The following is a 14892-nucleotide window of genomic DNA, read 5'->3' as shown; positions in this document are numbered from 1 at the left end:
ATGCAGTGCTGAAACCAACCTAAAAAAAATAAATGATAAAAAACTGAAAAGGGCTCTTGCTCAGGATCACAATACTCATCGAAGCATGGTCAATTTTCCCCACTGCGTAATCTGCACAGCTACTCTTCTGATGCTTCAAAATACTACACCAAACCACAAAAAATGAACAATTTGCACTAAACTTCGCTTTCGTTTTCAACTCGGAGGGATACAGCCCTCGTTCCGAGGATAAACACCCAATTTCATGTGAGCTCGCACAGCTGACTGCAAGCCACACAAACAAATCCGCATAGAACATTCACCTACATTTCAGCAACCTTTTTTTTTTAATGTAGTACTGTAACTGGTACTCTGATTTAATATTTGGTTCACATTCAAACATGATGCAATTTATGTACAAAGATTACACTATACATTAAACAGTCCTTAAGCTGCTACTGGACATTCTGTAACACAGCGCTCATGAATATTTACACACGAAACAACTCAGTAAAAACATTGCATACTGCTGATCTTGCTCTGTAGACAACAGTACTGTGGGAACACAACTAGTTGATCCCACCTCCCGCGTAAGGTAAGAATAAGGGTATAAGTGCTTGGCCGTTTAAGACCAACTCAGGAGAATAGATGCGACTAATGGCTCCGCCTGTGACTTGGGCACTATCACCGTGCATTCTCCTGAGTCTTACATGTTAGTTTCAGACCGGCCAAGCCGATGTTTATTCCTAGTTTTAAATACTTTTTTTTAGTCAGAGTCAAAAGACGTTAATATATGATGAATTTCCAACGACTTTGTTCTATAATTTTACTTTCATTTTCCCGAACACCCCGTCCATTTAATGGTATAATCCCTGTGCAGGTTGCTCAAAAGAATCTCCTTATATGGATTTCTCGCGCGCGTTGCGAGCCGCGTGCATACAGACTCTTGAACAATCAGAATCGATTAGGCTAAACTATTAATGTTAAGTTGTATGTGTGGAATAGGGAAACTGTCCGAGGTATTTATGACTGATTTTTTAAAACGTCAACCCAAAAAGCGCCAGAAGAGCTTTTACCTGGGGAAAATGAAGCAATATTTCTTGCATTTTGGTTACAATGGCAGGAACAAATTCTCTTCTGTCAAGCAACAGCAACTCTGACAAGCCACTTAAACCAGGAATCCATGTTTGAAGACTATTAATCATAATCTCTCAACAATGCCAGGTGATATATGATTATTTCAACAAGTATCTAAATGTACTTTTAATCGCCACCTAATCAGAACTAAGCCAGCTTTTGCTCGAATGACGCGTCTAATACGCAGCTCAATACTGTTAACAAAGCGCCATTTGCATACATTTGGCAACCATGAGTTTAATACATGAATATCATGTACCGTACATAATTACGCATTATATTCACTGCAACTGCTGTCCAGCTAAGATACTTACGTTTATTCTAAAAATCGATCACTCTACTATGTCTGGGTCCCATGGCTGAAAATCTGAAAAATAAGTTGGTTTTTATTTACCTGTTCGTTACCACTGGGAAATTCAATCCACACAACACAAATGTACTGCTTGCATTTTCAGGGTTGTCTTCTTACTAGTAACTGCAACAGAAAAATTAGCCAAAGGCGGTGTCAGCAGTGTCTTGGCTGCAACGGGCAGTTTAACACACGTGCCTGCCGGAAGTGGCCACGGCAACCAGCCAGTAGTTTTTATAGGCCCAAGTGTCACCGCTAGCCGCAGTCAAAACCTTCGCATGCATCCCAAAGCAGGGTACATATACTTCCATCGCTATAAGTAAATACGGACCCTTCATAGGTTTCGTCCTGACGGTGTGGAGTACATAAACGAAGACAGCAATAAACAAAAGATGAATATACTAATATCGTGAACTATTGAGAAAAAAAGTGTTGTGAACAATATCTTTATTTTTAATTAAAAAAATTTTTTTTGCCACTTTGAACGGAGAGAAATGATTTCAAACCAAATAAATGCTGACTTGTTGCCAAGGTGTTACTCATTCATGGAGGAAGAAAAACACAATAACAATGAACCACTGACTTACAGTGGTTCTAAAGACAAGCATCTCTTGGTTTAAAAAAGTCATTTAAGTACTCTGTGCATCTTTTATATGAATTAAAAGATTTTGAAGAAAGTTTCAAGGAACGTAATACTAACTCTGAAAGCTGACATCAATTTCAGTTCTAAGCTAAACTGTACGTCTCGTTATTAGATGAAACAGGATTGTTCACCAAAACAATCTGTTTGCATTGCTTCATTAAAAAAATCAAGCCTCTTACTGAATAGATCAAGGTGTTTCTCATAATTACAAAATGCCAGTCATTAGAAGATGCATCCTGAAAAATGTATGGGAGATCATAAAATGTCTTTCACGGGCATTCCTTCTTAAAATTGTAAACGCTGACATCAAACCTCTACAATTACTCGTTTTTACAACACTCGAACTGGAAGGCTTCCAGGCACTAAATTGGCCTTTTCAGCCCATTTCAAACTCTTGACGAGTACCTCACTTAGAGTAATACTCTAGTTCTTAGACGGCACACAGCTGCGTCTTCCATGAAGCACACCATACAAACTGCTTACCCAATAAACGGGAGATAAACTCTTTCCAAAATCACAAAGTGCTGTTAGATAACTTCAAACTGTGTGACACGGAACTACACAGAAGTTGAACGGACGGAAGTTTACACACTCTTAGAATTTGTTCTGTCTCGTGCCAATATACAAGTATATAGCTTTATGTATTTACACCTATTTTTAAATTCATTGAAGACAAAAAATAATTCGAAAAATAAATAATACATGTACATGGAGCAAGGTGGTATAATAGAATCACATATTTTTAATTTAAAAAATTCTTTTGAGAAAATGCCATCCAGCTTTGAAGGTAACCTGTCTAAGCAACAGGTTTCAGTGTTGAGCATGGGAACGCCCCAATAGACGTAGCTGTAGCTCTGTGAAGCTGTTGCAGATAGATTGGTCCTACTATAACAAACGTGTATGAAGTATAACTGCCAACTGTGATGAAAGCTGATCAGATCAGAAATAACCTCACAGGTTGTGGAGTTTTCATTCCACTGTCAGAATAGGATATGGCTTGAGCAAATTACCTTTTGACAAATATTGTTCCAGTTTTTGTTTCATTTATATTTTGGCATGAGAAATCCCACCTGGGCGTGAGAGTGTGAGAACAACCTGAAATAAATGAACTGCATGCAGATCTGGCAACCCTGTATTAATGGTGGTAGGGACTTGTATGATGTACTTAATTGGCAAACCCATGGGCTGGTAACCATTCCCGAAACTATCTTAGGTTCCTAGAGATATAAAGCTCAATACTTGGCACAAAATGGTTAGTCAACCATACAATAACCCTCTCTGTCCTCACAGCATTGATACTCCTGGGTGGATAATATCAGAGGGGTCAGGTGACTTGCCAAAGGGTCAGGGCGTATGCCCATACCTGAGTTCGAACCCCAGACCCTATGAATAGGTGTTACAAACCCCTATCACTGGGCCACATTTTCCCACAAGTAACATACTGGTTTGTTTATTGCCTACAATACTTGCTTTCTACCACACGACATCATGCCAAATGGAAATCAATGCACAGGATGTCTTGTATCTGTACTGTCTTCATTCTAAATACCGGTAGCTTTCAACCGTAGACGACTGAAGGTAATTGAGCTTCACACAGACAATCGACTTTACTAACCCTCCTTTGGTTTTACAGCATAAATATGCATGAGTGCCCACAGTCACTCTTGTGCATGTATTTTCTACATGGAACACAAACATGCACAGTGTGTACACAGTTGGTTGGCAGCACAAAATGACACAGGGTCTTTTGTGCAGTCCTCTTCACTGCATTTGATTTACTGCACAATTTCACACATGAAACAGTGAAGCACAGTTGTTGGGCAGCACAAAAGTGCAATCTGATATTCCTGTGAGGGACTGTTGGTGCAGTGCACAACACAACACAGCTGTGCTTCTTTGAGGTGTTTACCAAGTGACCCAAAGAGTGACTTCAGCATAGGAGGGTTAACTGTTCTATGTGCTTCTTGACTTGTAGGCACTGTGGTGTCTATATCCATGTATTTTTGAAGTGCCAGGCACCTGACACACATTTGGTTACTGAGTGATACAACAAAAAGGCAAACACAGCGTAAGGGGAAGTCAATTTTCTTACCGAAAAACAACCTTCCTACCACCAACACTAGAATATTATGGGGAAAATGGAAATGAATACACAGAAAAGTGTCTTGAGGAATTAACACTGATTAATGGATACTTCATTCTTGAACCCAGTTCCAGGAATAAAAGAGGTCCATTCTTTTAACACTCTAAATACATCCGTGAATTGCAAGTCATTTGTGAACCAAATGAAAAAAACTTTGGCGATAGCTTGTTTCCTTTTATATCACAGCTCAAAATGAATGCACCAAGAGAGAAAGGCATACATCTGAAACACATGTAAGTTTTTATTTTGGAGGTAGTGGGAAAACCAGCTGATCACCGAGATGACTGCAACAACTCATTCGATCAAATAACTAAGGAACACACAAACTTCTCATCACATCAACACTCAATATTTCAAGAAAATTTCAAAATTCATAGTGTGTATAGTTTCTGTAATATATAAATATATTTGTTTCTTTGTTTGTCCACTTATGTACACGTGTATGCTTGGAGGATGTGCTGTTATACACCCAGGATTTCCATCAAGGTGTTGCGCTGTCTAGGTGGTAGGCTGCTGGCATGCTGCACAAGTGCTTCCCCCATGACACTGTGTAACTCCTTAGCAAGTTTGTTGACGGCACCCCTGAGGTTGCCCGTTCCCCCCGGCACTGCCCCGCTGCCTGTCAAGCTGCCCAGGAGATGCCAGAGCACTGGCAGAACATTGCGGACCACTGTCTGTTGCTTGCGTGGATATACCTGCGTTGACAGGTCTATAAATATGTGGGGAGGGAGAAATTGTAGGATTAATGGAAGCTCATTTTGAGAGTATGTCAGAATGGACTTGGGGGTGGGGGGAGGCACGTGTCCAGAAACCTTGGTAACTTCCAAAAGTCAAGATAAAACAGGCCATTCACAATGCAGTGCAGCACCAAGAAGTTGTTATGGGGTGGCTTTTTGGCAGTGCATTTTTGAATAAATAGTCAATAAACACTCATTTGCTAACTGCACTTTGCACGGAAATCTTTCATTTATCCCAAATGTTTGTTTATCTTGGTTGAAAATTTGAAATTGCTTATTGTAAACAGGTGCTAGGAAGTCAAAATGATGGTTTTGTGTGGTGCAGGGAATGCCTCAATCAATTAAATATCCCTAAATTACGTACTAGGCGCACTAAATTGGGGCAGCGTGTCGACCATAAACTTAAAAAGTGTTGAACAACTTGAATTAAGCGTGTAAACTTACATGCCAGCTTTTCCACCATCTTTGGCTTAACTCGAGCATTGCCATATTGTGTGGCCGAGGAAAAGGGCTGTATCAAGACAATCTTGTCTGTGGTAACAAACAAAGAAGAAACAGGCACAATGACATTACAATTTACAAAACGAACATGGAAAAGTGACCATTGTGGAAATGAACCAATCTTGTCATTTAAAAGGCCTGGAATGACAACATCAAAACTGAACTGACTAGGGTCTTGTTTTTCCTATGATGTAGAATTTATATGTTGATCCCCATACAAAGGTGGGGGTGCTTCACACAATCAAGAACTTTATTACACAGTATACCGAATGGGAAGTTTTTTCTGCACAAAGCAGTCAATAGGAGTGCTTTACCCAATGTGTTTCTGTTAGCAACAGAGATGTTCTCTTCTATTAAAATGCTACTGCAAAGACTTTCAAAAAAGAAAGAATTATGTTTCTCCCCTGTTTATACAGCAAAAAAAAGAGAAAATCGCTAATAAATCTACAAAGTACATCTACGAGCACCTTGATCAACACAAAACTGGAAATGATAGAAGTGAACAAAGGTAAATGACAGATTTAACAAAACCTAAAAGTGAATATGCTTCTTATAAACCGGGCATTACTTTTCAACTGTACATACCAACATGCTCTATAATGCTGTCCAGGATATCTTCACTTGTTTTGCATATAACTGCATTCTTAGAAGCAAGGTTACCTGACACCACAGGCACCACCCCCGTTACCACAGCACCCAGGTATTCCCCAAGTCTGGGTACCATACTCAGCATGGTTTGAAGTGCCACTTGATTGACTTTACTATTGGAGTCGGTCAGCCGCGAGGTGAAGTTGTCAAAGATCTGCAGGGACATAGAGTGGGTGGAATTAGAACCCATTCAAGAACTAGGTGAAACAGCTGTGTCCATTGACACCACAACACAGGCATGAAATTCTGTCATTTGTACACATGCATCACATTGTAGCCGAAGAGAATCATGTACTTTGGTGGCACAAACCTTAATAATATTTGCGGTGATGAGTTCAACATTGGTCTCGGCCAACTCTTGCACTTGAGTAATTCCCTGGAGTCTCTCTGTCCAATCGGCTGCGGAAAGTAATTTGCATAGGTCTTTGACAGTCTCCTGATTGGTCTCAGAGCCACGGGATGAGTTCCTGTTGGTCCGCCGCATGGAGCTGGACAAGGCATGATCACTGTGGGGAAACGAATCAAACCGATTTAAACTAAAACAAAGACAAAACTAAATGCTGTTCAGGAGTAAGACCCAAATGAAGTGAATGTATAATTGTACAACCATTATAAATATGGTACCTTTGGGGCCAATAATTTTCCATTTTTTCCAAAATTTTTTTAAAATCTACTTAACAGTACGACATCCCTCGGTTTCTCATAAGTGCAATCGTCAAAAACTTACAAAAAGATTCATCAATGTACTATTCATGTGTCAATCCTCGTGCAAAATCAGATTAATTAAATACAATGTACAGTGCAGTTATGAAGTAAGTACTCCATGCAACAACTGTTGATCAAAATATTTTATGTTGGACATCAAGCCACCATTTTTATTTTGCAGAGGTGCGACAAATTTGGAAAGTTAACATCAAACCTGGGCCTTAAAATGCATGTTTGTGAGTGAAACCTTTGCTCTTCATCGAAACTTTCAAGGGGCTATTTCAGCTAAGGTACATCAAGCTCACTAGGTTTCATGTAATTCAAGAAAAATGCAATTTGTCTTCCGTTTTGCTGAAACAGTTTGGTCGTTTCACCATGCTGTATATACCTTGTCTCAGGGTGTTTATGCGGACACACAGACAGAGTTCCCCCATGTGTTCAATAAGCATATGTGTGAGTATGAACCTGTTTGTGCCTTGATTTTGTTGCTAGTGCAGTGCACGTGTGAGCGGCTAGTGTGTACATCGCCATGCTGTGCCAGCGCCTGGGCTCACTTCGGCACCAGCCAACCCAATGGTGGTGCTAGTTTGTATGTTTCCAGCATAACTCTGTTATTAAAAGCAATCATTTTATCAGGGTCAGGTAGGCCTGTATTTTTAGTAATGTGCGAAAAGTTGTCTTCACTTTTTAAGCCACGCTTACTGGGAAATTTTGCAAGTTCCATTTCAAGCAATGGATTCCGTTCCAAAGTGTTGATTCTGCAAATTCCGTTAATCTTTCCGCGATTGCAGAAAAACATTGGCTCTAGACCTAAGTGCACCAAAAAATCTGTTGCAACAATACACCTGAATGTAAATGTCATCCAGCCATCATATGATTGCCAAATCTAAACATTAACCATTCGCATGAAATGATATGAAATTACGCTTAAGTCAAGCTTATGTGAACCTGCAAGAACGTAAAGTAACAAAAGCAAATACACACATATTAATGTTACCTCCCAAGTGCAGACATTCCCTTATTTCCCGTAGTTAAGAAAACTCAGTGAAGATACTCATTTTTGATTATTCCTCTTCCTTTTGGTACAAATGACAATAACTCAAAACGCTTCTTAAACTGTTTACGAGAAAGGTGCTAACCTTGTGTGGACATGGTTTAGCTCACACAAGGTCTGCAAAACCTCCGTTACGTGGACCTCTTTTCTTCACAAGTCCACACAAGGTATGCAAGGTTGGCACTGCGGGATGCTATGTCTACTGTCACTGCATCCCTGCATTTACAGTGGGTGATGAACTAACAGTGGACCTGGCTCTAGGCAATAAACTTGGATACAGCCTAACCAGGTAACAAATGGATGACTTATACAGTGAGTTGGGACTACTAGATGGGTACCAATGAAGCCCACAGTGGGTTACACTCGTGTTTGGTACATACCTGCCGGCAGAGTCTATCTTGTCCCGGGAGGCTGGGCTGGAGCCAGAATTATTGCGTGTGTTGGAATGACTCCGTCGGACGCGGGCTGAGGAGCTGTCATGGGGTAAATCGCCTGGACCCTGGTAACAGCAATAAGATATGAACCAAGCAATAAAGAACAGGACATTCCCTAACCAATCTCACACCCATCCAACTCGTTAAAGATCCCCCTCCCCAAAAATCTACCTTGGCAGAATATGTTAGACACAACGCCATACATGTCTGGCAACCACAAAGCTCTCAAGGTTTCAAGATGAAACCTTGATAACACTTCAACTGTGAGCTTCAACCCATTCCTGGAAGTGGGCGACCTTTTATAAAATTTTGTATTTCTGAAGAGATTACCTTTGCATCAAGAGCCAGGCATATCAAAGGGATTATTCACGGCAGAATGTAAATAATCTCTTAATTACATGAATGCAAGGGGACAAAATAGCTATATTTGCATTTCAAATTAATTTTTCATGAGATGCAAAACTATCTGTCCCTGTATATACGTATATAATATATCTTTGAATATGGAAATTAAATTTATGCATTATATGAAAATTCATGAGTAGGAAACTGTGGTCTTACTTTTCATGATGGGACAGGCATCTTTTCTAATATCCCATACTGATTACGTTGCTGATTAACTGTAACAGTTGTGACCCATCATTCCAAAACCAGGTAGGTCATTTTGCTGTTTGACAATTCGTCTCCCCCGCCGTAAATTTCACACTTCAAAGTGATCCACGGTGCAAACTTTTCCACCCTGGATCACTCTGAAGTACGAATGCTTTGGTAGTTATGCCAAAATAAAAAAGTGGAATTTGCATTGTTCTTGTGTATACTGGTGTCATTTTCTATATGGCTAAGAAGCCTTTAGCCTAGTTTTAGAATGCCGTGTCAAATTTAATAATACGTGTAACAATCACATAAGGAGTGTCATACCTGGACTTTTCAAAAACTCAAATAATGACAATTTAAGTGTGGTTGTAACAACTTCTGCTATTGCTGTTAGTTTGAAAAGATGATTTCTTCTAACAGTGCTATCCCTTTACAGAATTTCTTTGACCTGCTGCATGATATTACCTTCAGCCTGAGGTTTTCCAGCACTTCTTTCAGGGATCTCAGGTCCTTCGCTGGCACATACTTCTCTATCAGTTTGTTGAAAGACTCGTGATGTATCATGGAGTACAGCATCTTGCGGGCGTAAAACCTGCGATCACAAATGAGCAGGCCACATGGCAGTTATGACGCCCTCAGCTCACGGATTTAATCAGAATCGGATGTGGAGAGCAACAGCGACTGCTGCATGATCCCATTTTAATGCAGGACTCAAAATAACGCATACAAAAAATAAAACAAGGAAGCAGATAAAACTAAAATATAAACACAATGTAGTTGCAGTTTCAGTTACAGGGTGTTCGATTTCTGGGGTGGGGTTCTTGGCCCTACACCAAACCCCCAACCTGGAGGACCGGGTACTGCTTTTTGTTTGACCTTTCCTTCATCACCTACCAGGCTTGGTTACACCTACATGTACCAGACGCACAGATCCCTTTTGGTATGAACCTTGCGCTGAACCAAGAGAGGGTGCACTTTTCTTAGCAACGGAGGCTCCTTTGGTCAGAGTGGAATTTCACTGGTTCAAAAACTTTGATGGCTCACAAACGACAAGGAAATGTACGCTTTACGGTCATATCGCTACCAACAAAACGAATATTCCCCGCCAATATGGCTGTTTTCGACAGATGAGGGGATGCTTCTACTCAAGGTGGATAGCTCAAAGACTCTTTGAGGCATGCAAGCCCCTCCAGTACAAGGGCAGCAGCACACAGGGATGCCTGCTACAAGAGAGGTTGATGTCTATGACAGTATCTGTCTATTAAAGATCTGTAGTATGGACTGACGTGACAACTTGACAAGATCTCTAACAAGGAACTGTATTGGAAGATAGCCAGTAGGATAATATCCCTTGAGATTAAGATCCTCAGATTGCGATGACTCGGTCATGCTATGATGATACCCAATGAAAGGATACCAAAAGCTGCCATGAGATGGACCCCTATAGGGAGGATAAAGAGGCAGGCACAATGCCACCTGATGGAAGACAGGGATGAAGGAATTGGGTCTCACACAGGGCAAAGCACAGGCAAACCCACAGGACATGGTTCAATGGTTGAGGATGATTGTGGCCTGATGTCCCAGATGGGATGAAGAGGACGAGTAAAACAACACCACAATAAATGGTGTACTTTTTTGGCTTTGCCTTTCAGAAAATGCATGTACAATACACAATGGATCCTCTTCTGGGCTCAATTTCTCTACCTTTTCAGGCAGACAATATTTGTATTTCATACAACTGCAAATACACATTTTAAATTCAACTAGTGATGCCTGAACTTTCCCTTATATTTTCATTTCAGCACTGGTTGATCTTAGATAAGTCTCCTTTGTGGGCTTTTAAAGTGTTATTGCACTAGTAAATGCTTGTACGTGTACTACACAGCGCTCACTAAACCATGCACAGTAAACGCAATACATACAAAAACCTGACCAGGATTTGAGTCTTGTACTTAGAATGTATCTGAGCCAAGAGCAGGCACATCCAGCCTTATCACTGGCACACTCATTGCTCTGGGCAACGCACTCATCCAAGCACTGCAAACTTGTCTCTGCCTTCATACCTTGTTTCTTGGCCATTGTCCAGGGCCAGGCTAGCAGCGGCTGGCAGAATCTTGTCTGTGATGTCCTTGACACCACTAAGCAGCCGCCCGGGCCCCATCCTGTCCACCAGTGTATTCAGGTGCATAGCTGTGGTCTTGCGGACTGTTTGGTTTTTGTGACTGTGTAACAATGCAAAACGTCGGGTCAATGCACAGGCTTAAAGACTTTCCTCTTGCAGGGTGGCAAGTAGACATTTAGGCTTCCAAGTGAGAAGTCCCAAAATTACCAGAATAAGGAATCCTGAGGTAGGTACCACCTTTTTTCTCTGGGATATTCAGGCAGAGCATAATACTCAGATGAGAGCTATAAAATCTGGTGAAAAATACTCACAAAAAATACGAACATGCATTTACAGGTGCCGTGAGAAACTATTTTGCTAAGAACTGGGCAATTACAAAAATAGTACACTATCAAGTTATACTACTTCGGGCATCAACTACAACTCTGAAGACTAAGCATATCATTGAAGTAATGTTGGAGTGGGAAAAAAATTAGCAGCCAAAACTGGGAAGTCAACGTTGATAATTTCTGGGATACATCATTTTGGATTTTAGAAATACTGAGCTTTGGGTACCAGAACCAACAAAACATAATCTGTGGTGAGAATCAAAACATCCGAGTCAAGTGAGAGCTAAGTAATGTTACTTAACCCTGTCTGATTTCTTTCTGGGCCAGATACGTACCTGACACCAGCACTGATGAGTGCGCACAGCGCCCTCTGGGGACTGACATTCTGCACCATTGAGTCCAGTGCCTTATCCACGTCTTCTCTGATGAAGGCGTTGCTCTCACCTGCCTTGGGCATCAGGATCTTGCAAATTTGCTCTAACTCCTGCATCAGGATAAAAAAAGACTCCATCACTGAGTGACATTGGTTTCCGAGTATAGGAAGTATGGATATGAGCCACTGGACCGGATGCAATTGAAAAAGAACAGACTCTGGAATCACAGCCAAGCAAGTAAGCAGGCATATGCACATTTTTACTCCACTTGGCTGAATAGTTCATAGGTCTTTATTTTATTTATTTATCATCCAACAGTGTATTTAGCGCCAATAACAGGATGATAATGAGTAATAAAATGAAGAAATGTTCAGTTTTAGAGGTGGGAGGAACACCGCGGATAAATGTTTCGGAAAAAACACACAGACTCAGGAAGGGACTGAAAACCTAATCCACATGGGGACCGAGCCGAATTCGAACCCAGGTCCCCAGACGTGGAAGTCGAGGAGAGAAATGCTATGCCAACCTGACTCCCCTTGTGCATTAAGCCCCCCTGTGATATATAATGCACAAACTAATACACAGCCACAGGGCTTTCATCTGATTTTGCTCTAAAATCAAGGACACCCTTGTGGATGTGCAAGTACATTTAAAATCTAGAAACAATGCAATTTTCTGCAACTTTACACCCTTCTTCAATGTCCGAAAACCATCTAATATGCCTATCGGGTTCAACGCATTGAAAGGTGCACTTTTTTAAGTATTTGAAATTATCATTGTTTTCCTGGACTTCTGAGGGCACTATTGCTGTGATGTCATCTTGGGAAGGCGTGGCTCAGTGGAGAGGCTGTTCTGTTCAAATTGTGAACCCAGAATTTACTCACTGAAAACATATCTGAGAAAGGGTTGCTTGTTTGCTTTTTGCAATAATAATAAAAATAACAATTTATTGGACTTATACTGCGCTCCCTCCAGGATCAACAAGTTCAAGAGCGCATTACATACAAATTAAACAAATTCCAGACAAATTTACATTAGTAAAAATAAGCAAGAAAAAGTAATAAATAAGCGCCTAAAAATACAGCAGCAAACAAACAAAAAATTTCATTGAGATACCAAATAAAAACAATAATTACCTGTGACATACAACATTACACAAATGTTTATATAGCATGCCCCTTGCAAGACCCAGACTTTGCAATGTACTAACACAACAATGAATCATCAAACAAATGGAAATTCAGGCCAGCATTGGGCAAGATCCAAAAATCAATTTGTTTTCTGAAAAACCAAGGCAACATGGACGTTTTCTCTCCAGGATGACATCACAGCTTTACACGTGAACATAAAAATACTCATTAGCATAAAAGCCCAAAAGGCAGTAAATACCCTTTCAGATAGCAAACCAAAATTGAAATGAGATTAACTAAGATACAACGGCAAATATGCATTTTGGGGGTTTGTATTGAAAAGTCCATTGCTGAGAGGCAATATCGCTGTGGCAGTCACACAGGTGTGTACAATTATGGTCTAATCATTATCTTCTGAACTAACATGACTACAGCACATGTGCTGTAAAGTTCAATGCGCACCGAATATGCCAAGTCTGCATTCTTTAAATGTCTTACATATTTGCTAACACTGCACCAGTCCTTAGCAAAGCGTACCACTGTGGTTACATGTGTCTCTTGTTACAAAAAACACCCGGATGGATTTTTCTTGGGGGGGGCTTACTTTATCCAGTGCCTGCTGCAGTTCCTGGAACATATCCCCCATCGTCATGATTGCCATCTTGGAGACTGAGGACCGCAGGTTCTTGACTTCATTCAGGACAGCCACGACTACCGTGTGCATTTGACCTATGACCTCTTCTTGATGGAAGGTGGAGAGTCTGCGGACCATCTGTAACCCGTCCATCTTAGCCTCCCTGAAATAGAGATAAGTCCCACAAAAGTCACATTGATGTCTTCAGGCCTACTATACTAACATTGAAAGCAAAGAATCTGTGTACACCCAAGGTGCATTTCTCATCAGTGATGTATTTACTACTGCAGGTACATGTACAAGATGGCTCCCATTGTTTGAAAACTCCCTAAAATGAATCCCACTACCAGCGTACGCAGCGTCTTGACTGTGCCAGCTGTTGACTGCCTCCAGACAATGGAAGATGGCTCTGTGGGGTACTCAGCACAGCTGCTAGGGCTGAGTCAACTATTTGAATAATTGACCTTCATGTTTGATTGAATATCCTAACATTTGGTTATAACGACTGGCAGATTGTTGCACAAATCATGTTCAAAATCAGTTGCAATAACACACACAATTGTACATTATAATCAATATAATAGCTTCTCAGATCTAGGAGTATCTCCAGCCACAATTTAGCAAGATTTAAGAGATGAACAATACTTCTTGCCCTGTTGAAAATTTCTGTTCCTTTTAAATTGTTTAATGAATCATTCACTTTTTGAATCGTTGTTGACATTTCTGTAGCTTTTCATTTGAAGCTGCTTGAAACAACACTCATTCCAGCTCACCAATCTTCATTGCCGAGTAATTTCAAGGCATCTTGCAGCACCTTGTCAGGATGACTGAATGGTCTCATCTCAGACACGTCACTGTTGGCCTCGTGGAGTGAAGCGTTCAGTGTGCCAGACTGAGAGCCACCTGAGATGCTCCGCCCTAGGTTGTGGTGTTTGGGCGATGCTGGCTCCGTAGGCCTGATAACACAAATGTCCAACAAGAAGATTGAAGATGTCTATACTGGTGTAATTATAAAAGTTCAATTTCAGGCAAACAAGTATTGTTTTTGCACTGCCAAAGAAATACATAAGCACCAATATTGCTGAATAGAGTCCTTTCCTGTTGCACATGGGAAACCATACACTCACACTGATCGCTTGTTCATGCCCTGGTGTCACTGACATCAGGTCCAGTCCAATTAATGGGGGCATTGTTTTCTGCAGCCATATATCGATGTATGGCTGTTTACTGTCATGTACAACAAGCACAACAATGAAGCTGTAGCCTAGCTTTGCTATGGCCTCCTGCCAAGCACCAGCAAAATGCATGATGTCTGAAAGTCACTTCTGTGGGATTTGCTTGAACTGGTATCACAATATCTCTGTGAAAACTGACTTCCT

At 40.8% G+C, this 14892-nt stretch overlaps 1 protein-coding gene across 2 annotated transcripts in view; it reads right to left on the bottom strand.

Annotated features, from left to right (window-relative positions):
* Nucleotides 1-303: 303 nt before the first annotated feature.
* The window catches only part of LOC110979473 (TOG array regulator of axonemal microtubules protein 1-like), a 55657-nt gene continuing 41068 nt past the window's right edge, over nucleotides 304-14892 (bottom strand). For both annotated transcript variants that reach the window (XM_022235291.2, XM_022235292.2), the window contains 10 exons: nucleotides 14287-14469; nucleotides 13484-13676; nucleotides 11711-11859; nucleotides 10988-11146; nucleotides 9390-9516; nucleotides 8277-8395; nucleotides 6448-6643; nucleotides 6075-6291; nucleotides 5433-5519; nucleotides 304-4960 (listed from right to left, as the gene is read on the bottom strand). In XM_022235291.2, the coding sequence (XP_022090983.2) occupies nucleotides 4713-4960; nucleotides 5433-5519; nucleotides 6075-6291; nucleotides 6448-6643; nucleotides 8277-8395; nucleotides 9390-9516; nucleotides 10988-11146; nucleotides 11711-11859; nucleotides 13484-13676; nucleotides 14287-14469 (1678 nt within the window). In that variant the 3' untranslated portion in view covers nucleotides 304-4712. The remainder of the gene's footprint in view (nucleotides 4961-5432; nucleotides 5520-6074; nucleotides 6292-6447; nucleotides 6644-8276; nucleotides 8396-9389; nucleotides 9517-10987; nucleotides 11147-11710; nucleotides 11860-13483; nucleotides 13677-14286; nucleotides 14470-14892) is intronic.

This window comes from Acanthaster planci, linkage group LG01 (genome assembly GCF_054643075.1).
Source record: "Acanthaster planci isolate LZ-2023a linkage group LG01, COTS_SCS, whole genome shotgun sequence".
NCBI lineage: Eukaryota > Metazoa > Echinodermata > Asteroidea > Valvatida > Acanthasteridae > Acanthaster > Acanthaster planci.
This window is presented reverse-complemented; position numbering and strand designations above follow the sequence as displayed.